Genomic DNA, 20,238 nt, shown 5'->3' on the forward strand with positions numbered 1-20,238 from the left:
ATGGATGGATGATTGGAAGGATGGATGATTGGAAGGATGGATGGACGGATGGATGGATGGATGGACGGACGGATGGATGATTGGAAGGATGGATGGATGGATGGACGGATGGATGGATGGATGGATGGATGATTGGAAGGATGGATGATTGGAAGGATGGATGGACGGATGGATGATTGGAACGATGGACGGACGGATGGATGATTGGAAGGATGGATGGATGGATGGATGGATGGATGGATGGATGGACGGACGGATGGATGGATGGATGGATGGACGGACGGATGGATGGATGGATGGATGATTGAACGGACGGATGGATGGATGGATGATTGGACAGACAGACAAACAGACAGACAGACGCCTTTGTCCAGCAAACGGCGTTGTGTTCCTAACACACGCCGTGAGTTCGCAGAGAAAGACATGTTATCTTTTTCTACTTCCTTGGAAGCTGTGGCTTTTTAACTCAGTCAACCCCCGCCTTACCCAAATGCATTTTCTCCAGTTCAGCTAAACAAATCGTAACTGTTTTCTCACGTTGCTGCATTTATGTCAGTCATTTATGTCATCAATCTACAATATAAACCCCGGATCATCTTCATACCTTAATAATAAACTCGCTCCAAACTTTTTCAAATTTTATTTAAACATAACTCTGAGTCAGTCCCTCAGCCAAAAAACGACTTCTTTAATAAACACTTCTTCCCTCCCAGATACTTAGCTCCTGTTGCAATCTCCTCCCAGGTTCATTAATGAAACGGGGGGGAGCGGAGTGGAGGGCGCCCCAACTGAGCTGAGGCCTGAAGCGGCTGCTAAATAGGCCCACATTAGTTACACTTGTGGCACGCACTCTCTACTCTGCTCTACTTCCTGCACTCGGTCAAACTTAGTGCGAGTTCGCCAGTAATTGTGTGCTTTACTTGGCGAAATCAACAGATATTACTTCCTAATGAGTGGACAACGTTTCAACAATTTTAATTATAGCCTGAGATAAAGAGTGGCACGATTGTGATTCATTAAAAGGAGACGGTGAAGATGTGTTTCTGCCAATCAATTGACAACACTTTTGAGTTAAACCTTCTGTTATGGTGAGAACATTTGTATTGGCTAGTGTTTTGTAATGACTCTAATTACTTTTCATTAAAAGGATGGATGGATGGATGGATGGATGGACGGATGGATGGATGGATGATATTGGATGGATGGATTGATGGATGATATTGGATGGATGGATGGATGGATGGATGGATGGATGGATGGATGATATTGGATGGATGGACGGATGATATTGGATGGACGGATGGATGGATGATTGAACGGATGGATGAACGGATGGATGGACGGATTGGATGGACAGACAGACAGACAGACAGACAGACAGACGCCTTTGTCCAGCAAACAGCATTGTGTTCCTAACACACGCCGTGAGTTCGCAGAGAAAGACATGTTATCTTTTTCTACTTCCTTGGAAGCTGTGGCTTTTTAACTCACTCAACCCCCGCCTTACCCGAATGCATTTTCTCCAGTTCAGCTAAACAAATCGTAACTGTTTTCTCACGTTGCTGCATCTATGTCAGGTTTTTGTCACATTTAGTCTGTTTTTCTGTTGTATTTTCTTGCTCTTTCAATGTGTTAGTGTTGCTTTTCTGGCAGGTTTTTATCACATTTTTGTTGTATTGTTGTCATGTTGCTTTTTTGTCAGGGTTTCTTCACGTATTTTTGTCGTGTTATTGTCGTTTTTTGATGTGATTACGTTACTTTTTTTGCTGTGTTTTCATTGCTCTTTTTGTTGCTCTTTTCTCAATATTTACAACCTTTAGGCCGGTTTGAAAGCTAAGACCTTGTAGTTTCTGAAAATATGTGCAAGATCTCAGTGAGCAAAACCTCTGGAGATTTCAAAATTATTTACAGGCCGTTATTTGGCTAAACATAAAAGTTAGAAGGGGGATCCTCTAAACAGTGTTGCTGAACCTTCTCTGACCAACTTTAGCAACCCCAGATCAGAACAGTTAGTTAAATCCAGGAAGCGCCTTTATTTTTGGTAAGACAGGGTGCAATTGTTGTGTCCCTGAACAAGACACTGCCTCCTCATTGCTCACTCCCATAGCTATTATGTGTCTGACAGGCAGGGCATCCAGTATAAAAATAAAGCATCCACACGGCTCACGATGCGGCTGGTTAGGAGAAAAGATAAGTCTATGTTTTTGCCTCACTCAATACATCTTTTTTATTTCATTCCACGCAGTATGTCCCTTTATTCGCATCCTGATAAATTGCTCCATAAGATTTTTCCCCTCCAACTGTTTTCTCTTTAATCTTTCTGCCGTCTCCCGTTCTCACCTCCACTGACCTTCCTCTCCCTCCCCCCCCTCCCCCCCTCTCTCCCCACATCTGACTATTTACTAACTAGACCAGACTTCTGCTCTCATCTCGAATCTCACTGCCTCCGGCTGTAAGTGCATCTTCGGCTTCCCTATTCCAACTTCCATCTTCCCTTTGCACAAGATCAGGGCTAATATATGCTCTGCTAATGCTGACACGTCCCTGAAAAACAGCACTGGAGGTTGCAAAGGTGTTCCTTGAAGTATACGAGACCTTTCTATTGCCTATATTAACAGGCAGAGAGTGGTGCAAGACATTCTCTGGATATCCTGCCATTTAGGTTTCATGTTGCACGTTATCACCCAAAAAGAAATCCAATCTGATTCTGATTCAAAGAAATTAATGCAGTGCTGTGTGTTTAACCCCTTCCAAATCTGGAAAAAAAAAAGACGAAAACAGCGCCTGCTAACTTGTAAGCCAAGTTAAGACTCGTTTACCACCTTCTTGTTGTTTGCCAAGGGTTTTATATGCTGTTGGTGGGCTGTAATAGACTTCCCATTGAAACTTTTTCGATCTTCTCTGCGTCATTATTGAACCCAGGCTTGTCATCCTGACCTCCATGTGTTTGTCTCAACACTCACAACATCATCCTATTTCGGCGTCATGGCGACGTGTAAACAGGCAGCAACCTCCCTCTCCCTCGGTACAGCTGCATTTTCTGCCTTTTCTGCGAGCTGCAATTGTGGCTTCTGTGTTCCACATTGTTGTACTGGACACGTTTGTACGTCTTTGCCGTGTTTTTGTGGGGTTCGGTGGATTTTTTAATTACTGCAGAGAGCCCATAATGGTCCTGAAGACAGCAGCTTTTTAAAAGTAAATAGCTAGCTTATTAACTCATTTGAGACCTACACATTTCTGCTCCTGAGACACTGAAGAGGCACCAAAAGCCCCCACACCTGCAGCACAGAGGAGGCGTCACAAGAGGCGCTACAGGAAACAAGGGAGGGACAAACGAGGAGGTGTCCGGGCGAGACTCACAGCTCAGCCACACATGCCTTCTATTGCTCCGGCTAATGGACGTTCACTGGAGAATAAAATCAATCAATCAATTTTATTTATAGAGCCCTTTACAACACTCAAGGCAACCAACGTGCTTTACAATAAAACCACATAAAATCCATTAAAAACATACATACAAACAAAAAATAAAACAGAAAAAATGTACTAAAGTGTCGCCGTGCTACTTAGTGTCAAAACCCAGTCTGAATAAATGCGTCTTGAGCCTGGATTTAAAAAGGCCAAAGTCAGTGATGGTGCATATCAGGGGGCGGCTTGTTCCAGAGTCTGGGTCCAGCTGCTGAAAAGGACCGATCACCCCAGTGCTTGTACTTGGTCCTGGGCACTTCTAGCAAGAGCTGGTTTGACGACCTCAAGGATCTGCCTAAGAAAAGTTCAGACAAGTACGAAGGGGCAAGACCATTCAGGGCTTTAAAACCAAAAAGAAGAATTATAAAATCAACTCTACTGGAAGCCAATGCAACGCTAAAAGGACTGGGGTGATGTTGATTGTTAAAAAAAAAGATGATTAAGACAGGACTGGGAAACTCCAAAATAAAGGTCATTGATATCATTGAAAACAGATTAACTGCTAAGCTCTTTCCAGAAGATGGTGAAAGACTGCTGTGGAGCGGAGGGAGCTGTGCAAGAGGAAGGAGGAGGTGGAGCTGACCAGTGCAGGACACCACGCTCTGAAACAGGGACTAACCCAGGAGGCGGTGCACCATTTCAGAGGAGCAGAGGAGACTGAAGGCAGCCAGCCAGGTTTCCTCCAGGTGCTCCGGTTTCCCCGACCTCCAAAAACATGCTGGTCAGATGGACTTACAGCGGTGGCGTGGCTCAGTCGTAGCGGCTCAGGACCAACACTTTACGTGATTAATTTAGCACTTTCCTTTTATGAGAGATCAAGAGTCAGTGCCACTTAACTGCCCTACAAAAACGACATAACCCTACACAGTGATGCAGTGCGTCCCAAAGCAAACATCCACGAGTCCTGACTTCGTCCCATCTTTCATCTCAGAGTTTGCATAAAGAGCAGTGGAGTTTCGGTGGATGCTGTGTGTAAATGTGAGCGCAGTCAGACTGAGCTCGTTAGACGCTCGGCTCCTGTTTTTGCGTCTGTCAGAAGAAAGCAGCTTCAAATATACCGATGTACAGAGTCACTCCGGGACAGCACGCACCTCGAGTTAGCTCTGAGTTAAACACACAGCGTCTACATATTGGTTTAATGCTGTCATAAGAGAGAACAGGACTGACTCTGCTGGAATTATCACATTTGTTTAGAGCAGTTACAGTACATCCACTTAAAGGAATAGGCCCCCGTTTTCTTACCTTAGCTTTGACGAGTTCTTGAGGACCTGTCTGGTCTTCACTCGTCAAAGCTAAGGTAAGAACATATCTCAGTGTGTAAAAACGGTGGCCTATTCCTTTAACTCATTCAACCCAGTTCCAGTCGAGTTAGCAACTTTTAAAAGCTCTGCTAAAATTGTACAAAGCCCACGCATTTCATTTGCTATGTTTTATTCATGTGGAGCCGTGCATTAAAACATCCTCATCTGGATTGCGTGTAAGCGTAAGCCAGTGAGTTCAGGTCATCACAGTCCTGCTGAAAATGTTCTCTGAATGTTGCTCGAAATAAACACATGAACAAAACAAATCAGAAAACCCGAACATATCGTGCAACTGATGAAACAGGCCCTGGAGGAATACACACTGTGCGGCGTCTCCCATCCAGTTCTGCAGCATTACGAGACTCTGCAGCGCTAAGCCGGCAGAGTAGCGAGCTATAGGAAGTCCGTGCTTTAAAATAGCCTCTCCTTATAGAGCACGGTGGCTTATTCGTGACAGAAAAACAAACCCGGTGTCTAATGGAAGAAGCATCAAAGTGTGTATGCGGATGTGCACCTGTGGTCAGAGGTCACTGTGATGCTAATGGAAGCTGACTGAGTGCAGCGCCGGGCTGACCACAAGCTGAATACAGTTTAAAGGCACCTGCTGCTGTTAAGTCTGAGGAAGGGGGGTTCTTATGCATTGTAAATTAGAATAGAATAGAATCTAAACATCATAAACATAAAGATATGAGACTAGGGCAGTACAGACAAGCCTAGTTGAAATACTGTGGTTATGTTTAAGTCGTTGCTTCATTCAGAATTCCCACATCACAAGGGACAAAAGATTTCCTGCACACAGCCTTTGTAGCAGTGTTCATTTTAAGTTTAAGTTTAAGTTTAATGGTTTTGTATAGCCCAATATCACAACAGAAGTCGCCTCACAGGGCTGCACCAAACATCAAGGCAATAAAACAGAGCAATAAATATGACAATTGAAGGTTCAGGTGAATCCAGGCAAATATAATGTCCAATACGAGGTAGCGACGAGCGGCGTGGGCGTCCCCCATCCTTAGCTTCTCCAGCACGGCAAGGAAAAACTCAAAAATCCGGCAGGAGAAAAGAGAAACCTTGGGGAGAACCACAGAAGGAGAGATCCACTCCCATGGACGGACAGGCTATAGAGACCCTGGGTCAAAGGATCCCTCAGCAGTCAACTAAAATATTTAGTCTTAATTTTAGTCAAAGTGATATTTTTGACGACTAAAATTGGACTAAAACTAAATTAAAAGTTTCTCATGAGACTAAAACTATGACTAAAATGTCCAGATATTTTAGTCGACTAAAACAAAAATGAAAAGGAGAGACTAAAATCATCCAAACTTCTATCGACCGTCTGAAAGAGCCTCATATCATGTAAATTCACTGCTAAAGGAGCAACTCTGAGCTTTGTTCATGTGGGAGCAGCTCCGTGAAGTCGAGGAACTTGATTAAATATGATTATAATGAATATTGTAATTCCAAAGTCGACTAAATTTACTTGCAATTTTAGTCGACTAAAACTAGACTGAAACTGAAACTTTTTTTTTGACTAAATCTCGACTAAAATTCAATTGCATTTTAGTCAAAAGACTAAAAATATAAATATATAAATAAATATGTTGTCAAAATTAACACTGCTTTGTAGCCAAGGGAAGTATTGCCTCTTAGGGCCAGATCTGGTGCCTGACACAAAGATGGTCATAACGCAAATGCATGCTTTGCGTCTGTCCCTTCACAGGCGACGCCCACAGGTTGCCGGACCTGTGGGCGTCGCTTCTGGAAACAAGTAGATTGAAGAGCATCAGCGGTGGTCGTCGAAATGAGCCTCATGTTTCCTTTTGCATTGCTGCTCCTCATGAACGGCTCAGTCCAAAAGAGAAGGAGCTGATTTCCCAAACAGGGCGCGTAGCAAACTTACATAAACTCCGGCTGTAGCTGAACTGTTCCAACAAGTTTTCTATAACTCTGCAAGTTCTCCGCAGCCAATGTGACAGTTTCTGATCAATTAAATCCTTCTCATTTGGTAAATTTGCGTATGCGAGGGGTGTCCAACGCCGAGGGCTGCTGTCTCTCCGCTCGCCCCCATCACGCTCAACTCGGAGCGAGTGTCTGGACGCAGCTGAGCGAAGGGACAGCTTGATTTCTTTCAGCTTTCTTAAACATCGCGCCCTGCATGTTATTAAGCTTTTTCAAGATTCAAGAGTTTTTGTTTGTCAAACCCTGTGAAGTTATGTCTCTCATCCTTGATTGTGGAGCGGAGGGAGGGGGAAGAGGGGAGAGAGGGAGGGCAGGGAGTTCAGCTTCCCGATGTACGAAGCTGTTCCTCAGTCGACTGGAACTGACCCGTAGATTCCGCAGTCTCCTCCCTGAAGGCATAACCTTGAAGAGACTGTGTTGTGGGTGCGAAGGTTCCCTGGTGATTCTGACCGCTTTGCGGGTGAGACGGGTGGAGCACATGTCCTTAATAGAGGGGAGAGGGGCTCCGTGGATCAACCATCAATGTGTTAGCAAACCATACACCTGTTCAGCCTGTTGTTTTTTGTTCTTCATTTGGCATTTTTTGGCTGGTGCGTCTTATACTCCGGTAAGACTTATAGTCCGGAAAACACGGTGCCCAAATTACATTAAAAATGACGTGCATGAAGCTACACTGCAAAGAATTTTACTCAATAGATAAAACTGAAAAACAAGCATTTATTCATTGTTCGGTTCTTTGAGTCACAAGTTAAAAAGTCTAATAGCAAAATTCATAGTTTTAAATAATGTGATTAAAATATTGGTAGCAGTGGAGTTTAAATTCATAAATAACATTTATTTCGAGTAATTTATATTCATTTCATAATAATTATAGTTTTGTTACGTACTGTTGTGCCGTAAACTTTACAAAATGTTAATGAGCAGCATCCATCATTGTAATCACCATCATCGTCAGGAGCACACAGCCCGTTGGTATGTACCAAATTAGTGACATGAAAAGTGTGTAACATGAGCTACAGTCTGTTTATTCGTTAGTTTAAGAAGTTTAAAGCCTAGTACTTGGGTAGTTGTTGGGATTGTTGCGCTATGTCCGTGTTGGGGGGCTTAATTGATAATTAAAGTACCGTGCACGGCGCCCTCGGTGCCCACACATAAATTACCCAGTAAGCTAACGTAGCAGATGGTTGTGTGGCGGGCGGCAGAGGTGTCGTTTTTGTAAAGCTCTAAATTATTTAGTTAATATAATAAGATACAAAGTACCTAGCGTGTGGGAGCTGTACTCTGCGCATGCGTGCTAGACGCTGTGCATGATGGGAGATGTAGTCTGCGGCATTTTCGAGGCTGCTGTGAAAGGCTGCAAGCATTTAGATGATGGGGCTTTTGTTTGCAGTAGTAATTATTATTATGTTCATATTATATGTAACAACTTACATGTTTTGTTGCATCCTGTATTCAATGGATATATTTGTAACATTGATTTATTTCTTTATTTTCAGGTTTATGACCTGTGGTCTGTGGTCTTGTAAAAAATAAAATAAAAATACAAGACTAATGACAAACACGAGTCATGCCATGTGTGCTGCCTGTCACGAGCCCATTCGGATGGCTGAACATTTAAAAATATCCGAACAATCATCGTTGATCATTGAGAAATACCTCATAAATATACAAACAAACATGTGTTTTTGCTGTGAGCGGCTCTGCTCTCCTGAGACAGGACTGTAACTTCACCGGGAGTGGGGACGTCTCCATGGAGATGTGAGTAAAGGCAGCAGGATTTGAGATTTAAACAAGTTAGGTTCATATACAAATCCATTGTCTGATCACCCACTGCAGTGATAGCGTTTTCTGTGTCGAGCTGGTCATTAGGGGCATGTTTTGTACTGATGGCAACAGTATAGGCCATAATGTTATGCAGTGTGCCTTTAAGTTCCTAGCCTGAAAGGTAAACATTACGACCTCTGATGGGTTAAGAGAATAACAGATAATATGCTTTATACAGGTATCCTCTCATATTTCATATTTAGGCTTAAACGGATGTGCTCCTGGATGGATCTGATAATGACTTTACATTAATATTTAAAGCACTTTTGACTCTTCTATCTCAGAACAACCTGCTTTTAGCTCGTACGCTCCTGGCTCAACCGTCAAGTGTTGCTTCAAATTCTTACAATAACATCTTTACGTGCAAACGCCTACGCCAAACACGGTGTCTTATCCCGTCAATACTTTTGTACAGTCTCAAACTTTGCACTGAGACCTCTGTATCCCCGAGGTCCATCTGAAACACTGTACCGATTAACATTTCCAATTACTTTACTCTTGCCGGCTGTAATTAAAAAAAACCTTCTATGCAAATCGCACAGTGTAACTCTGATTAATCGGCGTTAGAGGGAGAAGCGTTTCCAATCACTATGCAAATGTATTAAAATATGCCATCTCGAACTTTGCGAGGAATCAGGAACGAAGAACTTTACAAAGAGAGGTCTCCAAACAACTGATCGCTGCACTGCAAATGTCATCGAGCTGACTTTTGCTAAAACAAGAAGCTTGAAAACAAAGCGCAATGAACTCTCGGTGTCAAACTTTGATAAGTAACAGCAGGCGTAGATGGTCCGGCGGCAAACCCTTCGGAGAACAGTGCATTTATTTGCTCAATGTGGCCAGTATAGTTATATATAGTTATAAAACACACCAGAACCAATGTGAAAGCTGTCTAAAAGTGTGTTAAAAAGCTTGAATAATCAGATAATAAACTCACCCTCGGTTTGTGACGATGGCTTTCTTCAGGTGGATGTAAGTGGCAGGAAACACTCCCTGGAAAGAAAAAGAGAAAGTACCGGCATTTCAGAACATGTTTGTCTGGTACAAGCTACAGTTTTAGCAGTTTAAACCATGTTTTGTTTCCCTTCTATATTGGGACTTAAATTACAGGAGCAGCGGGGCTTTGTTTGTCGCAGAACAAGGACTGTTTTAAAGCCGTACTAAGTAACTCTTGCCCCTGGAGGCCAAAAGCGCAATTGCAGGTGTCATAGCAAGTTGCAATGTAACTTATTAATTGTCTTGGAGAGCAAATACTATACGCTGACAGAAAAGGCGAAGGGAGAGAGGGATATTGTACATCCAATTATTAAATGGAAATAATGTTTTTCACTCAAACTTGGCTGTAAATACTGTTTAAAGTGACGTTAGCCCACAGCTAGCTTCGCCTGTTAGCTTCTTCTTCGTGATTCTATTAGTGTGCATTTCTTGCTCCGGTCCGGTGGCAGGCAAGAAAAGGATTTATTAAGGTAAACACGTTACTTAGTACTGCTTTAATTAGTGAAACTGTTCTTTGTGTAAATAAGAAATAGATGATCCGTCCACTAAGGACGGCAGGAGCGTGCTGGGACGTCACTTCGGCCTGGGAAGTTTGTGATTTAGACTAGACAAGACTAGTTTTGTGACTTTTGGCTCAACTCATCGGGCATTAGCTTTATAGGTCAGATGTTGTAGGATCGGTTCCAGCTGATGACACATTCTTTTTTCACATGGGATGAAACAGACATAATCTGGACCTGAAGAAGCAAAAATGTCCTAAACTCTATGCCATTGTTAAGTGATGATGTCATTGGTCCAACAGAACTTCAGCCCATTAAATATAATGGGATTTATCTGATTTTAACCTCAAGGCTCTTTCTAAACATCTGATCACACAGAAAAATTACATACTCTTTTTTAAGGCTTTTCTGACAATAATTCCAAAAGTATGTTTTCCATCCAACAGGAAGGCTTACTTTAAATATGAAAATATCTTAATTTTGCAGAGAGAAACAGAGACATATTTTTCTAATTAGCAGAAAGCCTTTTATCTGATGTTATGAAGAAAAAATTTTCTTTTCATTAGAAGTGATTCAGCTCAGTTTCTACATTCAGGATTAACCGATGAAGGTCCTTTCCTGAGCAGAATAAGGTTGTATAATCTGCAAATATAACCATATACATTATTTTGGGTACATTATAAATATCACTCAAAATCATAATAAATAATTTTGGCCCTAAAACAGAACCTTGGGGAACGTCACAAGACACATGTTTTAGTAGTGATACAGTGCCATTAATTTGTACATATTGAAGTCTGTTTGTCTGTTAACTCATGTGTTTATGGGCTGTTGAACCACTTCGCTCCTCTTCATGTCTCTGTATCCTTATTCATAATTCAGTTAAAGTAATGGTGAAGGAATGGGAGATAGTTCTGTTTTTTTCCCTTCTTAGTTTTCCCTCTTGCTGCTTTGATCGTGACCATATATGGGCATTTCCAAAGACGCCGTCCGTGTTTATCAACCCAGTCCAGCCGACGATAATTGAAAATCTCTGCTACATGATACCATATTCCTGGACAATCCAAATCCAACAGAAATCTTTGCCAAGCCTAAATATTTGCAGACCCTTTAAACTGTATTTTCAATCTGTTCTGCTCAGCTGCATAATCCTCTGCGAAATCCAAAGATCCAATCATTCATTTCACTGTCTGGCTCCATACAGTATAATCTATTGTCACTCCAGTCGCGTCTTGTCATTGTTAGAGGTTCTTATGTAAAGTCACGTTTTGCTGAGCTGTAAAAAATCCCCTATCTTCAGAACCAAAATGAAACACTTAGCATTAATGAGACTTGTTTCCTGCAGATAGAAAACCACTGCAGCGTGGCGTGGGACATATTTTTAGCTCCATCTCTAAAAGCTTTATTTCCCCGCTGCGTGCTCCCCTGGTTTATGTGACACTAATAGTACAGAGCAAGACTTATGTTTTGCTGCTGGTTTCTCTGATCCTCTGTGCATTTTTCATGTGAAAGGCATGTTGTGCATTGATGGGAAAGGGGTGTGACATTGTTTATCCGTGTTAAATCTTAATGCAAGGCTTTTTTTTAATCCGTGAACAAACCCCGGTGACGTGTTCTGTGTTTTAGTGCACATTAAGATTTGTTGCGTGCAAAAACGCAGATGTTTCAAGCTAAAAAGGGGCTGAGCCAGAGGTTCTCAAACGTGATGTTCCAAGCACCACCAGGCCAAGAAAACGGGATACTTAGAATTCTTTCATTAAAAAAGAAAGGAAAATATAATACTAATGAAGCCTAGGCATTAATTCAACCCAGGAGACTAATTTCAGCATCACCTCCAGCCAATGATCGCTTCCGAGAGGGCCACACCTCCACCTCAGCCATCATCGCCCTTTTAAGCCCCAGCAATCATAGTTCGTTCGCTTCCCAGCTGCGTTGCGCCCCACCTCCGCCCCATCTCCGCCTCTTCCGTCCGCGGCTTCTACCTGCTGCATCTTCACGGGTCTTCCATACCACCACCAGTGTCCAGGCTCCAGGGAAGACATCCTGAACTACAAGCTTTTCATCCATACTGACTTTCATACATCGATGTTACCGCCGGGGTCTGATCGCCAAAACTAATATACATGTCAATAAATCTTCCTAATCGCTGCTTTTGTCTGTTTGAGTCTATCCAGGTTGAACTCGCATGTTACTCTTTCTTTAGCAGTGAATTGTACGACTAAGAATGTGTTTGAAGGATTGTGAGCATAAAAATATATAAAAATAATAAACATCGTCATTGAAGAGGCATTGTTGTTGCATACTTTCTTAAAAGCATCACTAAAAATTGAGTTAGGGAGTACTCGGGGTATTCCACCAATGGCCGCTGGCTGCTCTGCTTTTTGACCACAAATGTGGGGGCCGCCATTGCTCCGCCGTTGCTGTAGTACCTCCATATCGCCGCTAGGCCCCCATTGAAAAGCATTGGACTTTAGACACGTTAAAAACTACTTTAAAGCCTGGTTTCAATTGTTTCAACACCAGAATAGGCTAGATATTCCTCCTGAGATAACGCTGGGTTAATCACAATATATGAAACCAGGCTGGTTTTCGTAATATGAATTTTTTAAATCTCGTACTTAATGAGGGTCGGACTGTTAGCATTGGAGCAGCGCGAGCTACACGTCACGCAAGGGCCGAGTCTACGGTGAAAATCCCGCCCGTATGTCCTTTTTAGGAACATGCTTCGTCAGAGCTGGGGAGGGGGAGTCTGTAAATCCGCCATCAATTCCCCCACGAGCGTGGTCATTCTGGTAAACGGGGAGGAGTGAGCATAAGACGTCCATTTTTTCTACAGTCTATGTATTCCACACTGCATAGGGCAGGGCTGTGCGACATCAAGCCCTCCAACATAGAACTCAAAAGCCCTCAAGATCATTTTGATAAAAATCGTATCACACAGATCAGAGTACTTACAACATCTTAAGCTTTAATCTACACTAAAAATGTGAAAAATCTAACAATTACTTCAAAATTTCCAAACAGAACCCACAATTAGGTTATCTAATCTAATCTGTGTCTATCTATCTAATGTGCACACATTACACAAACACTGGGGCACTGGTGCTTTACTTTGGGTTAAAATTGGCAGGTTTGGCCCTTGGTCTTTCACAATGAAGAAAATCTGCCCTATATAGGCAAGCAAACCTGCCTATACCCCTGCATGGCATAGGGGTATAAGGTTGGGATCTGCCAAGAGTGCCAAAAATGTCCCTATGCTGCAAATACTAAAATAGCTTCTTTTGTTGACTCCGGCAGGCTGGCTGAAAATCACACCTCACATCCCTGGGTTAGATAATGGACACAGGCGTGAGTGGCATTTTTTTTGCCTTTTTCTACGAACTGCATTTGTGGTTCCTGTGTTACACATTGTTTTACGTTATACTTTCGAATGTCTTTGCCGTATGTGTATTTGTGGCGATTTTTTTGGATTTTTTTTTTACAGCAGAGAGTCCATAACGGTCCTGAAGAAAGCAGCTTTTTAAAAGTAAACAAACAGCTAATTAATGAGCTTAACACTTTTTAGACCTGAGACACTGAAGAGGCACCAAGAGCCCCCCGTCACAAGAGGAGCTGCAGGAAACAAAAAAGGGACAAATGCGGAGGTTTCCAGGCGAGACTCACAACTAAGCCACACAAACCATTGTTTTAAGTGATTCAGCTCAGTTTCTACATTACGGATTAACTGAAGGTCCGGCCTTGAGCAGAATAAGTTTGTGTCATCTCCAAAATAACCACGTTAACTATTTTGGGTACATCACAAATATCACTCAAATAAAAAGTACATAGTTTTGGTCCTAAAACAGAACCTTGGGGAATGCCACAAGACACATTTTTTAGTAGTCATACATTGCCATTAATTTGAACCTAAGCCACACATGTCTTCTCTTGTTCAGGTTAATGGACGTTCACTGCAGAATAAAACAGATTAATTGCTATGCTCTTCCCAGAAGATGTTCAAAGACTGTTGTGGAGCGGAGGGAGCTGCGCAGGAGGAAGTGAAAGGAGGAGGTGGAGCTGACCAGTGCAGGACACCACGCTCTGAAACAGGGACAAACCCAGGAGGCGGTGCACCGTTTCAGTCGCAGCGGCTCAGGACTCACACGTGAACACACAGGACTTGGCTTTAAGTTCTTAAAAACTCACTTGGGCAACATGGAAGGAGCATAAAGATGTCTACAGAGCGTAACCAAAGGGTGCATGATCCCCGTCAGTTCCTTCTTCAAGTCTTCATCCCATTTGGTTTTACTGTCATGCCTTTTTATTTTCTCACCGTTGTAAATGTAGCCGTAAAAGGTAATTGTCACTTGTCTGCAATGTTTAGATTAGCTCTTCCCTCTCGAGTCGGTAATTAACTTGCCTTAAAAACCTCAACGCGGATTTTTATTCGCCTCACGACTAAAGAGAGCATTTAAATTAGTAAAGTGTGTGGCCGGGAGATTTCCTTTCATTCATCTTCCGCATCACAGAGCCGACAGCAGGGTCTATTTTAGGATCCAACATGTCCGCCTGACTGGAGATATGCACCAGGGATATCCGTGATACTTTAGAACTGAACTGTGTCAGCCAAGTGAATGTGTGTTAGCGTCACGTTAGCATCCTCTGAGTCACTGTGCAAGTAATGTATGCACAGTTATCAGGGGCAGCGCAAGGAAGCGTCAACAAAGCTGAATCATGTAAATAGTTTCAGGGAATGACGGTGTTGGCGGGTGACCAGACACATTATTTTCCACATTAGAAACTGAAACAGAAATGGGAATTTGTGGGTAGAACAAAACAGATGATTCTCCAACATTAAAGCAGTACTAAGTAACGTGTTTACCTTAATAAATCCTTTCCGTAGTCCCTGTGGGGGTAATACAAGTGTTTATGGGACGATTGGAGGGTCTTTCATCTCCCCCTGGTGTCTCTGGCCAGAAAACCATGTTTCCAACGTGACTGCCCCCGGTCCGGAGAAAGCAATACACACTAATGTAATCACGAAGAAGAAGCTAACATGCTAACGGGCAAAGCTAACTGCGGGCTAACGTCACTTTAAACAGTATTTACAGCAAAGTTTGAGTGAAAAAAAATATTTCCATTGTATAATTGGATGCACAGTAACCCTCTCTCCCTCCGCCTTTCCTGTCAGTGTAGTATTTACTCTCCAAGACAATTAATAAGTTAAAAAATCGTAACTTGCTACTACACCTGCAGTTGCGCTTATGGCCTCTAGGGGGAAGAGTTACTTAGTACTGCTTTAAAAATGTTTGTAAAAGTCTAATGTCAATTAAATGGACCAATCAGCATCGGGTTGCTTTATAGTTGGCTCAGTCTCTAAATGCCAAAAGCATTTATGTTTCAGGTAAAAATACATTGATTAGGGCAAGGTGCTGTTGTGTTACGAAGTTAATTAAAGCATCACACTGTAGTCATTATCATTTACACCATTCACTCTACTATTGTAGCCACAGCCGCCCATTGGGGTAGACTGACAGAAGCAAGGCAGCCAATCTGTGCCATCGGTCCCTCCAACCACTCACTCACACTCTCTTTCACTCTGGCTTATTGAACCCGGGGGCTTCCAGCTGCTAACCGCTGCACTACTGTGGGACATGGGACGAAGGGCTCAAAACTGGGACTGTCCCGGGTAAACTGGGACATCTGGTCGCCCTAGGTAGTGGCATTGCGGTGGAGGAGTTACGATTCCTGCCACACAAGAAGATCCTGGGTTTGATTGGGTTTGTGTGGGTGTCTTATGTGTGCTCCAGTTTCTCATATCAATCCCAAACATGCACAATTCACAAAGTCCTGCAGCTGGGCCAAAGATCCAGGTTCCCCAGTGCAACATTATGGTCGCCCACACTGCTCCAAACAGTTTGCCCTTAACCTCTCTCTTCCCTAACTGGTGGTTTCGGCCTCAGAAAATGTGAATAAAAAACCTTTACAAACCTAATAGTGTCCAATAACATCAGGATTTCCATGGGGCACACCGTAACATTTCAGACAGATAAAATAAAATACAAGCATTTATTTCATCACAGATATTTTCATTGTTGAAAAAAAAGTACCTAAAACTACTTTTTTTTACTAAAAAAAAAAAGTACATTGAAAATACTATGTCTAAAATTGATACAGCAGTCTCGGCCGGCCACATTTCCTCTCAAAAATGTCTCCTAATTTGTTTTTGTTTTTTGTTTTTTTTTATGAAATATTTGTAAATCTGCAGAAACCTGTATGAACCCTGAGAATGTTTAATAGGTTGCATTTACCGTAAATTCTCTAATACTGGCCTGTATTCCATTAGCGGCCGGGTCTCTGACAGAGGCCGGGTTTGCGGCTGGCGGAGGCACATTAAAGCCGGTCTCTAAAACAGGCCGGGGCTTTTATTAGAAACTATAGCGGTAGAAATATTCCCCATGTTAGGAATTTGTCTCATGCTCGTGTAAATGAAAACTCACGTGCAGGAAGTAAACAAACGGGAACCCGGGCCGAGGGGGACGCTGCGGAGGAGCTGATCCGAGCGTAACTTTGACACAGATTTAGCCACTTTTCAAACCTCTAGTGACTATTTGTGGAAACAGGGAAGCAACAAATGTTTATGACCCTCCAGGGTTTTATAAAAGTCTCCATTGCGTCTTCAAAGCACGTCCAGCTGCTTCGTGTGCAGGTCAGTCCCACGCCTCAAAATAACTCCTCCCATCAGCGTGAGCGTCTCGTCTTCTCTCGGGTCAGTCTCATGATCGATCACAAACACAAACGCTCCGTCTAAACTCACCTTTTACACAAGATAACAACAAATAATCCGGTCCGCGGTAAAAACGAAACAGAAACCTGCAGTGACATTGATGTCAACGTTCCGCTAACAGCAACGAAACACTTCCTGTTGTCCCGACAAAATAAAAGGCGTCAATTTTCCAGCAGCTGGGAGATAGTTTGAAATGTTAATCAATAAATGAACCTGATATTTTAGGTGCAAATGGACACAAATTTTGTTTTTCTTCGTTTTCCTGGTCGTCCGTTTTGCTCAAATAGCAATAAAGGCCTGTCTCTAATTGTGGCCTGGTTCCAATAAAGGCCTGGTCCTAGATGCCCTTGAGTAAATAAAGGCCCCGGCCTATATTAGAGCATTTACGGTATTCCACTTTAGGCCTATTTTGTGGCATTTAATTTCTTCAAGCCAATAGTGATGTACTGAAGTTGCCCTGACGCTAAAGTCTATGACGGCAGACTGAGTGGGACATGTGGCCTTTTGAGAAATGTATGATGATGGAAACAGTTGATGAAGTGAGTGCATGGCATCAACTTGACTGAGCACGTTCTAGGTCAAACGCCACCAAACAAAAGACCAAGAGATTTTGTGCCTCTGAGCTTGTGAAATTTGGATGAGACAGGAGGAGGAGGAGAAGGAAGAGAAACAGAGCAGAAGGAGGGGGGAAAGAAGGGAAAGGAGGAGATAAAAAGTAAGGAGGAGGAGAAGTCGAAGGAAAAGTAGGAGATGAAGAAGGAGGAGGAAAAGAAGGAAAGGAGGAAAAGAAGGATGGGGGACAGAAGAAGGAGGAGGAGGAAAAAGGGGAGCGGAGGACAAGAAGAAGGAAATGAAGAAGTGGGAAAAGGAGGAAAATGAGGAGAACGAAGAAGGAGAATGAAGGAAAACAAAGGAGAACGAAGGACAAGGAGGGGAAGGAGGAGGAGAAGAAGAAGAAGGAGGAGGAGAAGAAGGAAAATGGAGACAGGAGAAGGAGGAGGAGGAAAAAGGGGAATAGAGGAGGACAAGAAGAAGGAAATGAAGAAGTGGGAAAAGGGGGGAAATGAGGAGGATGAAGAAGGAGAATGAAGGAAAACAAAGGAGAACGAAGGACAAGGAGGGGAAGGAGGAGGAGGAGAAGAAGAAGGAGGAGGAGAAGAAGGAAAATGGGGACAGGAGAAGGAGGAGGAGGAAAAAGGGGAACGGAGGACAAGAAGAAGGGAATGAAGAAGCCGGAAAAGGGGGGAAATGAGGAGGACGAAGAAGGAGAATGAAGGAAAACAAAGGAGAACGAAGGAGAAGGAGGGGAAGGAGGAGGAGGAGAAGAAGAAGAAGAAGAAGAAGAAGAAGAAGAAGGAGGAGGAGGAGGAAAAAGGGGAATAGAGGAGGACAAGAAGAAGGAAATGAAGAAGCGGGAAAAGGGGGGAAATGAGGAGGACAAAGAAGGAGAATGAAGGAAAACAAAGGAGAACGAAGGAGGAGGAGGAGAAAAAGAGAAAGAAGGAGGACAAGGAGAAGGCGAAGAAGACAGAATGGACAGTGCGTACTATGCAGCGCTTAAGAAAAAATGAAAGAAAGAACTAGACAGGACATATTAGGGGCGCTAAAGACTCTTCATCAGTATGTTATAGTTGCCATAATAGCAATATTTTCTAATTAAGAATTGATCTCTGCATCGTCGCACTTCAAACTGGAGGATATTTTATAATAAACAAATCCTAATATTTGTTTTCAAGTGGAGGCCCTTGTGAATAACCTCCATATAACACAATCCCTCAGTTTGACCATCTTCCTTTCAGCCTAATTCAAGCCTCTTCACATTCGCTTCATCTCAGGTATTTCAACGTCCTTCTGAGCCGATACACAAGCTGATGCTCAAGGACCAAATATTGACTGAATCTGTTTTGAGACCTCATAATTGGTTTTAAAAATCTGCTTCAAATTCTGTATCTGTCTGGACCTTCGCCTCAACTTAGCAAAACCAACGTCGAATGTAATGTCTACAAGCGTATTCATTTACATCTACTTCAACTGAATGCGATACTATTCTTCTTCTTCTACCTTTCTCACTTTTGGCTGGTACAGAGGAATTACCACAACCACAGAATACAGCACTAAAGCATAACAATAGTATTTTTCCGAAAATGCCAACAAATGATAAGCAACATGTGATTAGCTTACAGGTCGCCGCAATACAAAATCAACTGAAAGATACAAATGTAAATGTTCAAAACTTTCAGTGTGCATGAAAGTGCTGCTGGCCAAAAAGCCAATGTAATTTCAAACTTTTAGAGAAGGATATTGATCCGTTTCTGCCCACTTTAAGTCAATAGAAGGTTGTCTGTTTTCTGGCATCGACTAGAAACAGCAACAACTTCACTGAATATGAGTTAGCATTTAGCTCAGAGGTCACTTTTATACGACAATTTGTATCTCAAGTGAAATCAAAAAAATCTTAAAAGGGCTGTACATTTATTAATGATTTCCCACTAGGCTGTGACCTGATGGGTTGACAACAGCTGAAAACATCTGGATCGTTCATAATTAGAGATGATTGATGGCTAATGCTAATGCTAACGGCTATAGGAAAAATACCTTGAGCAGGCGAACGGACTCTGGGAAGTCTCTCGGACTAGTCGACTTACTGACTGCCTGCATACGTTAAGATCAGAAGCTTTTTATTGAAACTCTTGTGAACAAAGACAAGATTACAAAAAATAAGAATGCCAGGGGATGTATAGAGCACAAATTACAGTGATGAAAAAAAAGAAAAATCATAAAATATTCAAAATATTCAGAGATAAACAATTTTTATATTTGCTTCTCTTTTTCACTTCTATAGATACAGACGGCATCTCGTCATCGAAGGGGGCGTGGCCTCGGCGAGGGGGAAGACAGAATCTTTAAGGAAACACAATTTTTCTGCCAAATCTTAAACCTATTTATCACGTACAAATAAAGTCAAGTCTAAATCGGGTCCATAAGGATGTTTATTCACAGCACATTCAGTAGAAGTGAAAAAACGGCAGTCGTAGCTAGCGCTAACTAGGTTTAACAAATGCTGAATTATGAATATAGTTTTCTACTAAATAAAGATACAAAGACATGGAGAGGAGCAAAGTGCATCAACCGGCCATAAATACATAAATAATAGGGAATGCTAACATGGTGCTTCATGTTAGCACCGTGCTAATGCCACCGCTAGCTAGCGCTTGCTACGACTGCCCTTTTTTTCACTTCTACTGAACAATCTGCTGTCAATAAACATCCATATGGATCTGATTTAGACTTGACTTTATTTGTATGACATAGATAAGTTCATATTCCACCAGAAAATGGCTAAAAAGAGTCAAAATTATATTTCCCAACAGATTCTATTTTCCCCCTCAGCGAAGCAACGCCCCCTTCTATGAAGTGATGCCGCCCC

General features: G+C 42.5%; 1 protein-coding gene across 2 annotated transcripts in view; it reads right to left on the reverse strand.

Moving 5' to 3' along the window:
• dock3 (dedicator of cytokinesis 3) overlaps window positions 1-20,238 on the reverse strand; it is a 310,416-nt gene that overhangs the window by 145,055 nt on the left and 145,123 nt on the right. For both annotated transcript variants that reach the window (XM_079579371.1, XM_079579370.1), the window contains exon 4: window positions 9,487-9,542. In XM_079579371.1, coding sequence (XP_079435497.1) covers window positions 9,487-9,542 — 56 coding nt within the window. The remainder of the gene's footprint in view (window positions 1-9,486; window positions 9,543-20,238) is intronic.

This window comes from Gobius niger (assembly GCF_951799975.1).
Source record: "Gobius niger genome assembly, chromosome: 20".
Taxonomy (NCBI): Eukaryota; Metazoa; Chordata; class Actinopteri; order Gobiiformes; family Gobiidae; genus Gobius; species Gobius niger.